Below are 18,957 nucleotides of genomic sequence, written 5' to 3'. Positions count from 1 at the left end.
CGTTCCTTTGATCTTGCTGCACAAAATGCCTGGAATAGACTTCCTGAGCCAGGCTGTCAAGCTCCATCTCTAGCTGTCTTCAAATCTAGGCAAAAAGTCCACCTTTTTTGATGCTGCTTTTAACTTCTAACTCCTATTTACTTGTTCGGTACCCATGTCTGTCAGATTTTATCATGCTCACCTTAGTAATTCCCTTATCCGTCCTGTTTGTCTGTCCTGATTAGATTGTAAGCTCTGAGCTGGGACTGTCTCTTCATGTCCCGTGTAGAGTGCTATGTACATCACAGTGCTACAGAACTGATAACTAAACACTGGCATTGTAAACTTGACACCTTGCCAACCTCATGGGCAGTTAAGATGCAATTCTGTGATACCATTGCTTTCTGAGGAAAGGGGGAATAAGAGGAGTAGGCTCTTGAACAACACCAGTAGGCGACGTAGGTTAGGAACAATCTCTTTATTTAAATAAAGAGATTGTTCCTAACCTACGTCGCCTACTGGTGTTGTTCAAGAGCCTACTCCTCTTATTCCAATTTTTCGTAGGAATTTGTGTACCTCCATCCTTGTGGTGGTTTGGCTTGCATACCATTGCTTTCAACACTAAGGATGTCTTCCCCTCCCCCCCCCCCCCCCCCCCCCAACTAGCATAATTTGTGTTAATATCAACTCTCATTCTACCCCCTCCCCCAGAGATGCACAGCCCCTGCAATCGTAATCTGTGCTTTCAATGTAGCTGTCAGGAGTGGGTATGTAGGTTAGGAAGGGGGCATGAGCCTTTGATTGACAAAGGGGTGCAGGAACCAAAAAGGGATAAGAACCCCCTGGGTCAGATGGTCAGTAAGTCAATATCTGACACAATCAGATCTCAGCAGGAAGTGATTGCACTACGAGACCTTCAATGTTGGGGATGGGAACAGGCCAAACAAAAAAACAGCACCACGGGCCTTTAAAAATGGAACTTGAATATATTCCTCTACAATATATTATTCCTTACCCCAGGTCTCATATCGTAAAAGCTACAAAGCAACAAGGCACTTTCACTTTCTGTATCCATCCGTTTGGATACAGAAAGTGAAAGTGCCTTGTTGCTTTGTAGCTTTTACTATATGAGACGTGGGGTAAGGAATAATATATTGTAGAGGAATATATTCAAGTTATTCCCCAAGTTTTCCACGTCATCACAGTGACCCCTGACGCAGGTGCTAGTCACCGAAACACGGCCCGTGTCGGGTCTTTTTGTCAAGGCTCATTCATTAAAGAACTGTGTTCCATTTTAAAGGCCCGTGGTGCTGTTTTTTTGTTTGGACTTTAGTTTGTACTTCGTTCCCTCTCTTTTGTTATCTCCTGGGGATGGGAACAGGGCCATTTACCCTGGTACAGTACAAGAAGGTTAATAAGCATCTTTGAGACAGTAATGGATAGTTTCAGACACTATTTTCTGGCTGACAGAGTAAACCCTAGGAATTGAAACTGCCTCGTGATAGGTAATCAGTTAAAGCTGGAGTCCTCAAGCATTACTTAGAGATGCCCAAGTCAGTTTTTTAAGACATGCAAAATGAATGTACTTCAGATAAATCAGCTTTTTCTGTGTGTCCAACAGTTGTAGTTTCTCATACATTTTCATTGTGGATATCCTGAAAACCCACCTGCTCTGAGGATCCCAAAACACACAGCTGAAACTCTAGTTAAGGTCCTTTTAGAAAGTGGCTCTTGGAGGTCTTGCTCTCAACTGTAGCCTCCTCTCTGTTCTGTTTTGTCCATTTCCAGCAGGTCTCTGTCCATCTGAAATACAGCCATCTCCATGGCTAGAGAGAGGCCATCGAGCAACAACTGTCTGTGAGCCATCTCCATTTCCACAGCTAGTAAACTCACCCCATCTGCTTCTCTGAGGCAGTTTAAGTTCTCAAAGGTCGGCCAGGCTGATTTCTGAAGGCTGTGGGTAGCAGAAGGGGTCAGTTCTTCATTAGGCATAGTTACTGCTAGGGCTGATTGCCCTCTCGGCTCCCTGTTGCCAGACAAGGCTGTCCCTTCTCCATCAGCAAGGTAGGGACCAGTTTGGCAACTGGCTTCCAGATCCCTGAGGCCTCCTGAGCTGGCAAAGACTTGATTACCTTTAAGCGTGTTTCCATAGTCCCTTCTTTGGGCATCTCCAGAAGCACCTGGATTCCCCACACTTCTAGAGCGTTCCTGGACACCATGTCCCTTCCATTTTCTCTCTCTAGTGTTCAAGCACTGCCCTGGCCTGCTGAGGTTCCCATCAGGTTCTGTCCGACAGTCCTCTACACTGCTAAAAATGGATGTAAAGCTGTCGCTGTAGAGATTGTGCTTGCTTTGGTTCGAGGCTTCTTTCAGGCCTGGGAGAAAAAAAATAGGGGGAGAAAGCACCCCAGTGAAACTCTGTTTTTGCATATTCTCACTAGGCCAGTGGATTTAACACACAGGCGGAGAAATAGGGACCAGTTGAAAGATATGCAATAACCCAAAAAGTGAAGCGGACAGAGTAGTTAAATCCCAGGGCTAATTACTCTCTTTCACCTGGACTGTTAACACCTTCTGCAACCCACCCTGGAAATTGTTTCTACAGTGGTTTTCTTGTCTTGATCAATCTCATTAAGGTCTAGGGAAAGAAACTGCACCATTCTCCACTTCCATTATCAGTGTATTTGTAATACTTCCAGAACCCTCAATTTCCCCAACATGACCACACCTGCCACAGAGATACAGAAGAGAAAGCTAAAACAGTAGGGACATGTTTGAAATAGAGGCTCAAGCCCTGATGAAAACCCAATCGATGGACTTAAAATGTTGGCGTCAAGATTTTTGCTCCTCTCCTCCCCCTCCTGGGTCACTGCACACACATCATTTCCAAAAAAACAAGCCTCGCCGCTCTTGGGAATGGGTGGTGCCCAGAACAGGGCAGAGCTGTACCTTTATCAATAGCTTTCTGCAGCAGCCCGAGGACTATCTCTTCATAAACGCTCTCCATGCTGATGATTGAGCTATAGTCGGCAAACACGTAGGTCTTGTACTTTGGCAGCTCCTGTGGAAACAAGGGATAGACTGATACAATTCTCTCCATCAACAACCTGAATCACTGAGCACACAGACCTATCCAATTCTCTCCCAGAGCATTCTATAGGTTTCTTCAAGGTCTCTCTATACTTTTCCCCTTGGCAACTCATTTCACTTTAACACAGTGCTCCTTCCTTAGTGTCATCACCAGAGCAGAGATTTTTGGACTGGTCTAGTGAGCCTACAGGAAAATAAAAATTAGCAGGTAGGTTCTAATTCCTTTTCGAAGTAACTGCTGTATGGTCTGAGCAGGGGCAGATTAACAGTGATGTGGGTCCCCGGCCAGTAAAGGTCATTGTGCTCCCTCCTCCCCAAGCTGCGTCCCAACACCACTATGCTGCCATCCTCCCTAACCGCCTCCTCTTGCACAGTACAGTCCCCAGAGCCTCAGTGGGCCCTTCCCGATTTTACCTTGAAGGGCCATGGTGGTCTATTAGCTTCTTTGGGGGCAGGAAAACTCCCCACTCTTTGCTGTCCAATACCTCTATTCTGCCTGGCGTCTCTGTGTTTTCAAAATGGGTGCCAAGACTTCCCCCTGGTAGTGTCTCCAGCCATTTTTAAAACATAGCAGCAGTGGGCAGGAGAGTGGTGTTGTTTCCTGCCCCTGCTGGGACTGGGGCAGGCCCACTGAGATTCAGGGGGCTGGTAGGGTGAAGTGGTGGGGGAGAGCTTCTGGGCCCCTGGTACTGAGGCACCTCTAGAGAACCTGTATCACATCTAACCTCCCCAAGTTCTTCACTCACCAGTTTACAGCTAGACTCCAAGTGCTGAAGCAGGAATGGAAGGAAGATCTGGATCAGAGCATCCTGAGTGAACTGCTTGCGGATGGCGCTGCTGTCATAGTCAAACTTCTGTAGAGCAGAGCACAGATCAGCGCCATGGTTAGGGCGCAGGGGAGTCAACAGAATGGACAAGCAGCTGGGCCTGAGGCAACTGGACTCTGCCATCGGAAGATGGTGATGGTGGCACAAAGACCATGGTAGGGGCAGAATTGTTTTGTATAGATTTTTAGCAGGAGGTTGGGCGAATAATGAGGAGCAAGTGAAAATCGGGTTAACAGAAGTTATAGAATGGTGAATTAAGAGCAAAAGACTGTGGGAGGAAGAGAAACAGAGGAGAACAGGGACTGACACAATTCCACATGGTACAAGGCGCTGGCTTTGATCTTAAAGACAAGGACTTTTATTTATAGGGGGACCTCTCACCTTAAACACACGACCTCTGACCTTTTCCAACGTCTGGATGACCTCAGGTGTGTTGCTTATTCGATTTAGGTGCAGGTTCGATAAATGTTGGAACGTGAAGACCAGGTTTTGCATTAACTAAAAAACACAATGACAAAAATTGATCAATGTCTGATGGACACAACCAGATCCAACCATTTCTATCCCTTTACATTCCCTCCTCTTTCTTTTTTTTTTCTTTATTTATAATTTTAAACAATTTCCGAAGCGAACTTTGTCAAGAAATATGCCAGAAGTTACAAGGAAACCAGCAATCAGGGAAACTTTTCCCGTTTCAACATTAACATTTATAGGCAGTAGTCCACAAAATGAGGGGAGACTGAAACACAAATCCTATAAAGAGGATAAGGATATTTTTAAAAAGAAATTATTCATAGTAAAGAAAAAAAAAGGGCGTTTAGAGATCCAACAATTACATCTTCTATTCCCTCCTCTTTCTGTTCAGTCAGTGCTTGGAAAGAGATAGCTGGACTGGTCTGTCTATCTCTTTTCTCCTTGCCAGACCATGTAACTACATCATGTGTTTATTTACACCTTATATTTGTGTAAACACATGTTAATATTTTTGGAAGGTTTTCATCATGTAACCCATTCAGCTTTCTCAAGTGATATCTGTGTCCTGTTAAGACTTGTATAAGTCCAGCAGTAGGGGAAGATATCAAAGTTAAAACTGTTGGACAGCGATGCAGAATCTTACCACCTTATTTTCCTGGACCCTGCCCCCTAAGTAAACGTTCTAATACCCTTCCAGAAAGCAGCATCCTCCTGGAAATGCTTGTCGCCTACTGTACCTCCTGCATGAGATTCTGGGCTCTGAGCATCAAGCCAGCCACACTCTGAAAACCAAAGCGATCTCCCAGCCCTTGTAGCCCCTCAAGAAACAGTGTGGCCTTCTCATAACACTGCTGCATCAGGACTGAGTTCCTGGGCATCTCCGTGAGGTTAAAAACCTGAATCAGACCAATTTGTTTTAGAACATCTCAAACAAATTACTATCACAGTGATCCACTTAACTATTCATCAGTATCATCATCAACTAATCTATCTCTGTTCTTTCATTTATCAGTCCATTAACATCTCTGTGCATTGATACATTCAACCATCACTATCACCAGTATCTATCGATCCATTTATTTATTCATCTATCATCTCCATCAACCTATCCATCAGTCAATATATGGAGTGATTGCCCACTCATCCATCAATATAATCATCTGTCTTCTCATGTATTCATCTAGCCATCATCTCTATATATGAAAACATTCAGCTGTCAATATTATCATCTATTGATTCATTCATACTGCCATCCTTTCATTTATTCCTCCATCATCTCCATCAGTATATCAATTGATCATCCCTTCATCCATCAACCTGATATCTGATTTATCCATCCATTCATCATCTATATATCAAAACAGCTGTCAATATCATCTATCGATTCATTCGTACTACCACGCTTTTGATTCATCCATCCATCTTAATCTATCCATCATCTTAATCAACATAGCCATCAGTCAATATACTGAGTCATCGTCCACCCATCCATCAATATAATCATCCGTCTTCTCATTTATTCATCATCTCTATGTATCACTCAGTTGCCTATATTATCATTGTTTATCAATTCATTCATACTACCGTTCTTTCATGTATTCCTCTATCAATATTTCAATTCATTATCCCTTCATCCATCAATCTGATCATCTGTCATCTCATTTATCATCTCTATGCCTCAAAACATTCTTCTACTATCAAATTAATACATTCTGCCATCAATATAATCTATTGATGCATTCATACCACCATCCTTTCATGTATTCCTCCATCAATATAATCATCCATCGTCGTCCATCAACATATATTCACCTGTTCATTTATATATCCATTGTGTATCAACCAAACATATCCACCTATATATTCTACCAAGTTATAAATCTATTTAAACTTCCATCCATTATCGGCTGTCCAACCACTTATTATGTTGTGTATCCATTTATTCAATTATTTATCCTTCCTTCCCTCCAGTTTCTCTTTTCATCCAGTTCCTTCATCCTTCTCTTCATCTCTTTTCTATTTACAATCTATCCATACTGTAAATCCACCCTATCATTTACGTATCAAGCTTCTCTTTACTTTTTTCTTTGTGCATCTCTCTATCCGTCCAACCTTTTTGTACAATCTTACCTCCTGCGGTACTGCAGCCAGATGGCTCTGAGCATGGTCAATGATCCTGTTAATCCTCTGGGCAAACAGAGAAAGCACCATCTCAAAGCCTGAGCTGATGGGACCCAGCAGCTCCTCAATCACATAATCTAGGGCTGGCTCCACCTTGTTCTCACAGAGAGACTGAGCCCCACTGGACACCACAGCTATGAGACATAAAAACAGTGTCATTGGCGTGAAGAGATTTCCCAGGCCCAACTGTGTTCAAGATTTTAGTAGGGTATTTCATATTCTACCCAAAGTTGGGCTGTGGTAGGATCTCAGTGAGCAGGGCTTTCCCTTCTCCACGTGCTACCCTTCCTTATTCTCCTTGGCGTGAAATTTACACTGAGGTAGAAGGGAATTCGGCCATAATTTTCTTTCTACAGGCTGAGCACTAAGATGGCAAACCGCCAAGAAATGGAGGTTTATTTAAGGAAGGCTACAGCTGGCTCAACTCTGAAGCTACTGTCCTAGCACTGTGTTAGAGGACACTCTTGTCTCTGAAACCAGTGAAGAACTCAAGTCTAGCACAAACCACTTCTTAAATTCATAGCATAACCATTAACCAGAAGGTTTCTCCTTTCCTTACTTTGCATTTTCCCTGAAATCTGAGCCTTCAGGGTCAACATCTGATCCAGCTCTGGGCGGATTTTCTTCTCCAGCTGTCTAAGTAGTTCTACTTCTTCCTCCCGAGAAGCCTGGAACTCAGCAGAGACCTGGTCCAGAATCAACGTGTACACTCCCTGCAGGAACTGAGAGAAAAAGAAACACAGGGAATGAGAGCTTGCGTTCCCTGCAGGCTCAGCGGTATGTGACTGCTCTCTTTGTGCTGAGGTACTGTGAGAACTTACTGAGAAGCAGGACACCTTCTTTTTTTTCATTGTCCGCTTGCGCATCTGCAGGACCTGGGATTGCAGCCACGGTCGTAAGTCCTGCATCACCATGTTACTGAGAATCTGAAGCAAGATAAGAAACTAATCACTCCTTCCGTCAGAAGGACAAGAACGGCCCAAAGTAATCGCTACACCTTCTGCACCACTTATTTACTACATAAGCCAATCGAATTACAAATTTTTATTATACCCCTCTATCTTGGGAATGCGGCAAACTTTCTTACATTAATTAACATAGAATAAGTTCCGTGTTACGTTAAGAGGGGCTTGTTTCTCACCAACTCTCTTAAAAAAAATTCAAGGAGAGTTACAAATTGCTGAAAAAAAAAATCAGAGACTGATAACAAACCACCAGAAATTAACAAATAAAAAAGCAACTACAAATTTATCAAACAATGCTTTATCTCCTATGGCCCAGTAAACAAATATGTTTTCAGGGATTTACGGAATAAGAAATAAATAATTTTTCAATGAATGAAGCTCAGAAGGAAGTTTATTCCAGGACTGAACTGCAGCAGAAAATAAATAAAAAACAATTTTTCCCATCTGGTTTAAAACAAACATCAAATTACTGTAACTCCTAGAAGTTCATTTATAAAATTTATATCCCGCCTAAACCTAAGCAGATAACAATATAACTTTCATAATTTCTTAAACAATACAAAACAATACCCAACTGTATCCCAAGCAACCAGGAACTTTAAAAAGTCTTGCCACAATTTTGCAAAACATGGTCCCCGTTCTGGGACACTCTTACGACAGTTGGGAGAAGCAGGATTTTGAACTGTTAATAGGTCCAGTAGGGGAGGGGAAATAAAATGAAAAACTGACTATGCTCATTGTGTGATGTTTAACACGAAGCTTATATTATGTATGTTTATATGTTGACCGCTGTAATGGGGTCTTTTTTTTTTGTGTCACCAATAAAAATTGTTAAAAAAAAAAAAGTCTTGCCACAAGTGAGTCTTCAGAAACTTCTTAAAATGTCCTGCATTGGGACAGTAGCGCAGATAACTAGGTAGCACATTCCACAATCCAGGACCTGCACAGGCAGCCAGGGCAGATGCTTCAAAGCGGGAGTGATAGGCTCACATCGCGAGAGCCCCATTATTACCACCCTCGCTGCAGCGTTTTAATATTCTCAACTGGCATCCCCGGATACAAAGAATTCCAATAATCTAACCTCGATATCACCATACTTTGCACAACAGTGCGAAAATCAGAAAAAGACAGCACAGGTTTCAGTCGATATAGCAAACATAATTCAGCAAATGATGTACCAATGACATGGGTAATCTGAGATTCCATAGCAAGATGTGCATCTAATACCACTCCCAATAATTTCACCTCATTCCTCATCTGCATTTCCACACCACACACTGTCACTGACAGAGGCCATCTTTCGTCCCACAATCATTATCTCAGTTTTATTCAGATTCAAAACCAACCCTTTTGCCTCCATCCATTCTTGAATAGATATGTCGAAACTTGGCTTGTCAGATCAACACCCCACACTGTTATTGGAAAATAAACCTTGCACATCAGCATACAATCTGTATTCCACACCTAAATGTTTAAGCACCCGACACAACGGTGCCAAAAAAAGAGCAGAAAGCGCCAATCCCTCTCTGAACCGCAATAACCTCCAACAATGTTCCGCCACTCCATACTTGCATACTACGACCAGCTAAATATGAAGAAATCCAACCGAAAACTTTCCCTCCTCTCCCCAATTGTTTCAACCTAAATAACGTCTCCGTATCAACTGAATCAAAAGCAGAGGAAACATCTAATGATATCGAACAGAAGATTCGATTCTTATCCAAGCCTCATCTCGACACATCCACAGTGGACAGCAACAATGTCTCTGCTTCATGAAATCTAAAGCCATACTAAAACTGATCTAAATAATGATTTTGCTCTACACAATTCTCTACTTACATCAACACCATCTTTTCAACCACTTCACCTAAAAAAGGGATAACAGAAATTGATCTATAATTCGATGTGACAGATCTAGGGTTTCACCTTTCAATAAAGGCCGCACAGTTGCTTGTTTACACACATCCGATAAACAACATTCTTACAAAGAACCTCCTTCAGGGCAAGAACCATCCAGAAACTTAAACACTAAGCAAAGTGCTTTAAAGATGACCCCAGCCTGCACTGGGCATCCAAAAAAGTGGTTACATGATCCCACCGCGTTTATCAGCCAAGCAGTTGAATTCTCAGTTCTAGAAAATTGCTTATTACCCAGAGAATTAAACTCTGGAATTTGTTGCCAGAGAATGTGGTACAGGTGGTTAGCTTAGCGGGGTTTAAAAAAGGTTTGGACGGCTTCCTAAATGAAAAGTCCATAGACCATTATTAAAATGGACTTGGGGAAAATCCACTGCTTATTTCTGGGATAAGCAGCATAAAATGTATTGAGCTTTTCTGGGATCTTGCCAGGTATTTGTGACCTGAATTGGCCACTGTTGGAAACAGGATGCTGGGCTTGTTGGACCTTTGGTCTGTCTCAGTGTGGCAATACTTAAGTACATAAGTACATAACTACTTAATTCCCATAGTCCAGTAATGATAAAATTATCAACAGCCCAATAATCCTAAAACGATCATGTAGGAAACAGGATCTCAACAGACATAACTGTTTCAATCTAAACTATGCTTTTCTATTTGGTTATATTGTTCTCACAATTGTGACACTTATGCAATTCATACATTTCATGAATGTTATTCATAGAACTAATATTTGAAACTACAATAAGATATTTTTTCAAACCATTACTCTGCGATTCCATGTTCAGTGAAGAGTCCAGAACCATCCCCAAGACTCTGGAAGTTTCATTTGCTTCTAAGTCAGACTTACCACTGTCTCGAGTGCTCGTATAATGCCGCAAAGAACAATTTCTTATAATATACTGAATAACCCCTAACGCCTTGCACTGAGCCTACTCCTCAATGACAGAGCCGGAAGCAGGTTGTTGGGTACCAGGAGGGGTGGGTGGGGATAGTGGGGAGCTGCTGTTTTACAGACCTCAGCGTTGTTACCCAGAAGGTGGTCGCTGGCTCCGTAGCTGCCTTTCTCCTGACGGTAGAAGCGCACAGCCTCCACAAATGCTTCTGCGGTAACGTGGTCTCCCCGCTGTTGGGCTGAATCGGAGAAACTTTTAGAAAACATTTATATTTCATTACATTTGTATTTTGTACTGTTATAACTTTATTGTGTGATGTCTACTTTGTGACTTTCAGTTGTACTCTGTAATCTCTTATATACGCCTGATGCAGGCTTGACACTGAAACATGACCATGCTAGTTTTTTGAAAATGTGTATTTGCACATTTTAGAGATTTTTATTTGGTGTGTGTAGGACTAATAAATCTAATTTATTTAGGTTACATTTTGTGGTTAATTGACTGTCCATTGTTGTTATTACGTTATTGATCATGCTCCTTTGGAAGTATTTTTTCATGGAGAGAGTGGTGGATACTTGGAATGCCCTCCCGCGGGAGGTGGTGGAGATGAAAACGGTAACGGAATTCAAAAATGAGTGGGATAAACAAAGTAATCCTGTTCAGAAGGAATGGATCCTCAGAAGCTTAGCCGAGATTGGGTGGCAGAGCTGGTAGTGGGAGGTGGGGCTAGTGCTGGGCAGACTTCTATGGTCTGTGCCCTGAAAATGGCAGATACAAATCAAGGTCAAGTATACACATAAAGTAGCACATATGAGTTTATCTTGTTGGGCAGACTGGATGGACCGTGCAGGTCTTTCTCTGCCATCATCTGCTATTTTACTATGTTTTGCTTTAGCCCATGTGACATTTCCTAAGCGTTGTTACAGTGACACCTACTGGCTGGTATAAATCAGACTCATTCCAGGTTGTGGTCTGTGCCTGTAAGCCCAGGACTGTTGTGATAAGGGCTCGGATGATTTCAGGAGGAGCAGGGTTAGGAGGTCACAGTAGAAGATGAACCTCTGCCAACGAAGGTCTCTGGTACCCAAGAGAGGGACATTAGAGCCAGATGCTGCCCTGAGCAACGGTGAGCTGCCAGATGTGAAGTGAAAGCCCAAAATGAACCTTCTTATGGTCATTCTAGATTGTCAGGGAAAAGCACCTCTTCTGAACAAACAGCGGGAAACGGCATGTGTCCTCAGGGCAGTTACGCATCACTTCTTTGAGAACTTTGTAAAAGGACCCCTAAAATGTTCTCTTTTTCCTTTTACCCTACGCTGTTATTAAAATGTTCTGTTACATATTGTGTTGACATTGTAAGTAGTATACTTTGCCATACTTTGTATTGTTATTTGAATATTTTTACTGCTGTAATTGTCTATTGCTTTTGTTTGATTTATTCTTACTGTACACCACCTTGAGTGAATTCCTTCAAAAAGGCAGTAAATAAATCCTAATCTATATAAATAAGTCTCACCTCAAACATTCTGAAGCTCACTCTGTGGCAGGGAAACACTGAAGCCCTGCACTTAGGCTGTCAGCAACACTCACTGTCACTCATGCACCACTCACTCTCACTCATAGACCCGCCCTTAGCCACACCCCTTCCGCACATAATTCGCAACCCCAACGTTCTAATTGAAGCTGCAACTTCCGTTTTTGAGGTGGCATAGATCGGAATTTTTCCCCATGAGTGTCTGCCCCGCCCTCGCATCACAACATGATGACGTCGAGGGCGGGGCTATGACACTCAGCAAATCGCCAGTTCCACCACCCTAGGCCGCACCTAAACCCCCCACACCCAAAGCTGCCACCGCTACACATCCCCCGACACAAATGCCACCATCCCGCCTCCTCCTGCTCGCCGCTCAACCCATACACCCACCCACCCCCATCCACCCCCCCTCCGTCAATGGACCAGCCTACCTACATCGAAAGCACAGCGCCTGTTACCTGTATCAAAGCGCTGCAGGCACAAGATCGGTTGCCTTCCACTCGCCTTCCCTCCCTATGTCCCGCCCTTGCCGACGTCACGTTACGTCACGTCAGCCGACGGCGGGACACACGCAGGGAAGGAGATCCAAGGGAAGCGTTCTGCCTGCACCGCTTTCACACAGGTGACTGCTTTCCGGGTAGGGAGGCCGGCCCGTTGACGGAGGGGGTGGGTGGAGGGGGCAAGGAATGGCCGCCGTGGAACTCGACGAAGTGGGGGAGAAGGGGGCGTTGACCTCGATGGGGGAAGGAGGGGGCGTGCAACTCGAAGGGGGAGGGAGGGGGTGTGCACATCGACGGGGGGGAGGGGGCGTGGAACTGCAGGGGACGGCACGGGACAGGACACTTGCTGCACATGGCTGCATGGAGGGGAAGCCAGGGGACAGGACAGTTGCTGGATATTGGTGGATACAGGGGAGAGGAGGGTTGCTGCACATGGGTGGATGGAGGGGACAGGAGGGTTCCTGGACATGGGTGGATGCAAGGGACAGGAGGGTTGCTCCACATGGGTGAATGGAGGGGAATAGCCTTGCTAGCGCCCGTTTCATTTCTTTGAGAAACGGGCCTTTTTTACTAGTAAATAAATAAACAAACAAACATTCAGAAAAGAGACAGTCAATCCCACGCATCCCCTCCCCCCCAGCGGAGTTACCTGTGTTGTACCAGCGGATGCCATCACGCAGAATAGCTCGCAGGCTGCACAGGGATTCTGCCGAGGTCAGGCAGAAACAGAGGTGCTGGCGATGTGGATGGAACAGGAAGAGAGAAAACTCTGTCGGAGGGCATCTCAGGGCATCCTTCACTTGATGCAACGGGGCTCCTGAAAATAAGAAACATGGCAGAGATTAAAAACGCTCTTTCGCAAGGACCGACACCAGTTGCTCTATCTTTCTTCTTGGAGGGACTGATCCTGGTCATGTTTGCAGGGTGGAAGTTGTGTAAAGAAAGGGTAAAACCTGTCTCGGTTCATCCTGAGAAGAAGCATAGGAGAGCCATTGGGCTGCCTTGTAGACTAATGAGTTTACCCTCCAACCCCCAAATCCCAAAGAGATGGTCACCATGACAGGACCCCGCTCCCCAAATCCCAAAAAGATTTTTATTTTATTTACTTATTAGGATTTATTTTATATTCCTAGCATGATAGGAAAACATTGTTTCCTGCAACACATGTGCCGACAGAATGAGATCAAAAAATGAACAAATCTGGCTCCTCACCCAGTAACTGCTGGCAGAAGGACTCCACAAGGCAAACATAGTCTCTCAATGATACAGCCAACTGATATCCTGTCAGCACAGCACGGCCCTGGGGTTTGCAGTCTTTGCCCTGCACCTGAAAGAAGGGGGAGAGGGGGGTGTCAGATTACTGATATTACCAGGGCAGGGGTTCTAAACACTATCCCTGGCTCCTCCAAAGACAGAGCGTACAGCCAGATTGAGCTATGTAGGCCTGGATTTAGACACTGGCAACTGTCTAGGTGCCAAAGGTTGGAGGCTCCGAATACCTGGGCTACATACAAGTCGAAATCCACTCTTGGGTCCATTTTAAATCTGGCCATGGGCAGTGAATGTCTGAGGGAGAAGGGGGAGCAGGAGAGGGTCTCATTAAGATCCAGAAGTGAAATGGCTACGTGGATTACATGTGCTCAGCAGGGCTGGGCAGGAAATTTAGGGACCTAGACTGTGTCAGATTAATACTCAGATAAACAGTATGGAAACAGTATGGGCTGTTAATCTTACTTCCATAATCTAATACACCAAGAACTGAAAAACAGCTAATCCAAAGCCCAAAGGGTAATATAAAGTGGTCATACAGACAGTAGCGTGTACTAGGGAATTACCCTCAGAAACCAAGGCATTCACCGAGGTCTGACCAGCAAGACTGATATCTATATAAGATTATAGTGTATGCGGTCTAATCTCTTTCATTGGGTAATACTTTCACTCACGCTTTCAACTGAAAATTATTCAAAACACAAATGTTTTAATGTTGCTGAATGTAATAATAATCTCAGGCTACAGCTTAGCATAAATTAATTTAGCTTTCATTCAGCTGGCCTGGTAACCCCTCATTCCAACTGCTGATTGTCATTCAACGGGGCCCAAATCATTTCACCCACTTCAGGGCTTCATCAGGAACCTCCCAGTTAAAAAAATTACAGGGGTATCATTTGGCTGACTAGACTTCTTTTGGAACTACCAGCAATCACTGCATGCTGGGAGTTGCAGTTCGGAATGAATCCAGGAGCGGATTAGCACCAGCTGTCAACCCTGGCAGGTGCCAAGAGGATATTCCCAGATTCTGCCTCCCCCCCCCCCCCCCCCCCCAGGGAGACTCCAAGGGTCACAAGTTTGAGCCACCCATAGAAAGATAATCAGGTGACAATTACGTAGTAATAGGTAAGGGAGGGGGGGAGTCAACTGTGATGCCAGTAATTATCCACCCAGGTGTTGAAGACAGTCAAACAGATGAGCCACAGCAAGAACCCCAGGTTATCGTGGATGCTCTGTTTGCAAACCCTACATCCCCTTTCCCAGTGTATGCTGGGAGATGTAGTCCCTGCCTTCTCCAGAGAACTCCATTCCCATGCAGGCTAAGGAGTCAAACGAGGCAGGGAGGGGGGAGATCCTGGAACTGTCCAGGGCAGAGAATCTCTCCATCCTTAGCCCAGGAGCTTGGTGGAGAGGAGAGGGGGGGGGGGGGAGTTCAGGAGGTCCACTGTGTGACAAAAGGATGCACCTGCCCCATTTACCTCTCTGTAACGAAACCACTCCAGAGTGAAGTCCCCTCGGACAGTGACATAGCTCTCCCGCCATTTCTGTGACTTGTCATTGTACTGCAACAGGAATCCCTCGTGCAGGGTGCTGTCAGGATCCTTACAGACCTGGGGGTGGGATCGAAAAAAGCCAAACATGTTAGTAATGACATAAGCTTTACAAACAGCACAGAACATGGCATTATGTGGGTTCTCGGGGTACCCGAATACTGCACCCCGCAGCCCCTGAAGGAGGACCTAGGAAGACAGAAGAGGATGGGCAGGGGGGTCTGCAGTTTCCGTCTGAGCTGAGAACTCTCCAGCTCGGGACAGAGATGAGCAGGGAAGTGTGAAACCATGGATGGTCCGGAGAAGGAAGAAAGCCAGAAGGGAGGGGGTATAAGTGAGAGGTTTGGAAAGGTTTATTTCCTTTTACAATTTATCTCCTTGAGGCTTCTGGCCTATGCTGGATGATACAGAGATCCAAAGTTTACAACGTCATAAAATGAACCCTCTGCAAGCACTTGGGCCTCCTCTGGACCATCCAAAAAAATAGTATCCCTCCTTGTGGAACCCCAAGCCACCACTACCACACCTGCGCCCTTCCACCCCTTTACCACATGCAACTGCAAGGAAGTTCCTCCCCGTCCCTCCCCTGCATTCAAGAAAGGGCTCAGCTGCAGGATATGTAAAGCTGTGCCTTGTACAAAAACACTCTCACCTCCCAGGCTTTGTTCTTCAGCCATCTGTGCTGTATTCATTTTATACATTTGAGTGTGACGCTTATATGGGACTCTGATGAATATCCATTGTTCAGCTGTCCATGCTGTATTCTCAGCTTACACGTACGAGTGTGATGTCTACATTGGGATCTGATGAATATTCAGCTTTCAGTTCCCCATGTGGTTAGTGCAACAGGGACCCGATGAGGTGACTCTTCTCCTCGGGAATTATAACCACTTGAACAAGCCATGGTTGTTGGGGAAGAAAAATCTTGCTGGTTTTATGTACTAAACTCAATGATCTATCAATTTGTAAGCATTACAGGAGCTCTTTAGTCAATTATCTGTCAGTATTAATGATTCAGTTTTTGGTGGAAGACAGCTGATGAAACCAGGGGTGAGGCGCTGGGGCTGAGTTTGAGAGGGGGGAGTGGCGGTGAAGGGTGCTCACCTTGTACTGTAGGAGCTGCAGTCCGTGTTTCCCAGGGGGCTCCAGTTCCCCCTGCACCTGCCGGAAAAACACCGAGGCAACCTGTCTCCTGTAATAAGGCATGAAGCTCCTCAGCACGGCGTCTGTCCGACCTGCGCAGGGAAAGACACACAGACAGTGAAACATGTATAACATCAGAGCCAAGGGGCTATCCAGAACCTTCTACTGAAGTCAGTCCCAGCCCCTTCTGTAATCATAGAATTATGGCAGGCAGACCTAACCCAGGGATAACCTGGCACATTTTAAAGGGATGCCTGAGGACAGGAAGGGTCTCCTTTATGCAGGATGGGGGCCTGCGCAGAGGGCAGGTGGTTGTCACGCAAGATGGGTACATGTGCAGATGGCAGGTCTCCTTTACACAGGATCAGGGCCTGCACAGGTGGTAAGTCTCCTTTACACAGGATCAGGGCCTGCACAGGTGGTAAGTCTCCTTTACACAGGATCGGTGCCTGTCTCCTTTACACAGGATCAGGGCCTGCACAGGTGGCAAGTCTCCTTTATGCAGGATGGGGACCTGCGCAGAGGGCAGGTCTCCTTTACACAGGATTGCAGCCTGCCAAGGGGGCAGGTCTCCTTTACATAGGATCGGGGCCTGCCGAGGGGGCAGGTCTCCTTTACACAGGATCGGGGCCTGCACAGGTGGTAAGTCTCCTTTACACAGGATCAGGGCCTGCACAGGTGGCAAGCCTCTTTCATGCAGAATTGGGGCCTGCAGGGCGAGTCTCCTTTACACGGATGGGGGCCTGCGCAGAGGGCAGGTCTCCCTTTAAATCTTACTGCCCTGAAGACACTTAAATCAGCCCACCTAACCCAAGTGCAGAACCAAAAGGCAGCTCTTGATCAGCTGCTGTCCCTCTGGGGGAGGATGCCAGCTCCAGCCCTTGGATGGAGCTCCTGAAAAGTTCCTCTGTCATTCACCCCACCCGACTCCCCTCCTGGCACAGCTCAGGAAATGCAGCAGGGCAGATTCACAAGAAGACCGTGAACACAAAGAGCCCTTCATGAGGCTGTGGGGAGGCCGTGGGAAGGATTCCTAGTACTGGTGAATAGGTCCTTGTGAGGCACTTGTGGAATACAAAACTGATTCAGCCTTAATGCAGTTCATCCCCATCCTGGCTTGCCTTCATCCCACCCAAGAGAACTCTGTAAGGGGGGGGGGGGGCACCCAGAAAACATTCTCCTTTTGGACCGAGAAGACTCCAGTGGCCCCTAACTACTTTTAACTCCTTCTTTATATGAGCAAGGATACCTGAATTAGCCTTTGAAGCTTGCAGTGGGCCCTGTGGCCTCAGAAAAAAAAAACAGTTTAACTCTGTAGGGCCGCTGTCTCCTTTCCTACTGCGAATAATGTTCCCGGAGAAAACAGTGGAGGAATCCATGTGATGAAGCTGAAAGAGAATCTGGAGGCAAGGGGGATCTGGGGTGAAGGAGGGACAAAGTGAGCTGGATCTGGTTTTACCCTCCCCACTCCCAGTGTGTGCATGGAAAACTCGTTCCTAGTTTTCTGAAGGTATTTCCCTTCCTGCTGGGCTCTGTGAAAGTGCGACAGTTGGGCACCAATTGGAACATTTGGAAGAGGGTCAGAAGCCAGTGGAGCAGAGAGACCTCATCGCTCCTGAGATACATTGGCAGGGTGTTGTGGTTGGTCCTGAATTTCTTCTTTGCAAAGACAGAGGACTGCAGCCTTCCAGTGCTCAAAGCTTTCCTCACGGCGAGGGAAGATATGATAGAGGTCTATAAAATGAGTGGAGTTGAACGGGTAGATGTGAAGCATCTGTTTATGCTTTCAAAAATACTAGGACTAGGGGGGCATGCAATGAAGCTACAAAGTAGTAAATTTAATACGAATCAGAGAAACTTTTTCTTCACTCAACGTGTAATTAAACTCTGGAATTAGTTGCCAGAGAATGTGGTAAAGGCGGTTAGCTTAGCGGGGTTTTAAAAGGGTCTGGGCAGCTTCCTAAAGGAAAAGTCCATAGACCATTATTAAATTGACTTGGGAAAATCCACTGCTTATTTCTAGGATATGCATCATAAAATGTATTGAGCTTTTCTGGGATCTTGCCAGGTATTTGTGACCCTGGATTGGCCACTGTTGGAAACAGGATGCTGGGCTTAATGGACCTTTGCTCTGTCCCAGTGTGGCAATAATTATGTACCAGTCAATTTCCAAACAAACAAACTCAAATTCAAGCAAACCCAGCTTGACCTGACCCAACCCAACTTTTCAGAAGAGGCAGGCGTCAACAAGAGACTCAGGTTGACTCATGCCAACACAGTCAACACCCCCCATTCTGAGGTCCTTCCCTCCGAGTCTTCCTCCACACTCCCAACACTATTGATCCTTTGGGTAAGTCTCCCTCAATGCCTCCTCACCTTGCAGGTAGCGCCGCTGTCGGTCATCCAGCCGGCTGGAACATACTCCTCCCATCTTCCACCTGAAATCAGCTTTATCCAAGGCCAGCTCCGTTTCTCCTTCCTGCACCTGCTTCACGTTAGGCGAGGACCATTGCTCCCAAGGACAGGCCCACACCAAACCAACTGCCTTTGTGGGTGTCTTCCCTAATCGCACCATGCATACGAAAAGCAAAATGAACAGTTCATTGTAAATATTCTCTCTCTCTCATGTATG

General features: G+C 45.5%; 1 protein-coding gene across 1 annotated transcript; it reads right to left on the bottom strand.

Annotated features, from left to right (window-relative positions):
* Window positions 1-1,301: 1,301 nt before the first annotated feature.
* On the bottom strand, window positions 1,302-18,957 carry NIBAN3 (niban apoptosis regulator 3). The gene is made up of 14 exons (XM_030195301.1): window positions 18,702-18,957; window positions 16,287-16,417; window positions 15,111-15,242; window positions 13,576-13,690; window positions 13,013-13,180; window positions 10,452-10,567; window positions 7,373-7,477; window positions 7,111-7,273; window positions 6,501-6,685; window positions 5,108-5,266; window positions 4,278-4,394; window positions 3,816-3,923; window positions 2,929-3,040; window positions 1,302-2,354 (listed from the first exon to the last, which is right to left on the bottom strand). The coding sequence occupies exons 1-14, from the start codon at window positions 18,898-18,900 to the stop codon at window positions 1,726-1,728; spliced, it is 2,439 nt and encodes an 812-aa protein (XP_030051161.1). The 5' UTR covers window positions 18,901-18,957; the 3' UTR covers window positions 1,302-1,725.

This window comes from Microcaecilia unicolor, chromosome 3 (genome assembly GCF_901765095.1).
Source record: "Microcaecilia unicolor chromosome 3, aMicUni1.1, whole genome shotgun sequence".
NCBI classification, from domain to species: Eukaryota; Metazoa; Chordata; class Amphibia; order Gymnophiona; family Siphonopidae; genus Microcaecilia; species Microcaecilia unicolor.
Note: the sequence above shows the minus strand (reverse complement) of the source record. Positions and strands in the feature narration are given on the sequence as shown.

Excerpts from the sequence above, each read along its gene's own strand:
- NIBAN3 (XM_030195301.1), bottom strand. The coding sequence starts at position 18,900 with ATGGTGCGATTAGGGAAGACACCCACAAAGGCAGTTGGTTTGGTGTGG. Across the intron at positions 5,267-6,500 it reads TGGCTGCAGTACCGCAGGAG|GTTTTTAACCTCACGGAGAT; the intron begins GTAAGATTGTAC and ends GGTCTGATTCAG. Across the intron at positions 4,395-5,107 it reads CCCAGAATCTCATGCAGGAG|TTAATGCAAAACCTGGTCTT; the intron begins GTACAGTAGGCG and ends TGTGTTTTTTAG.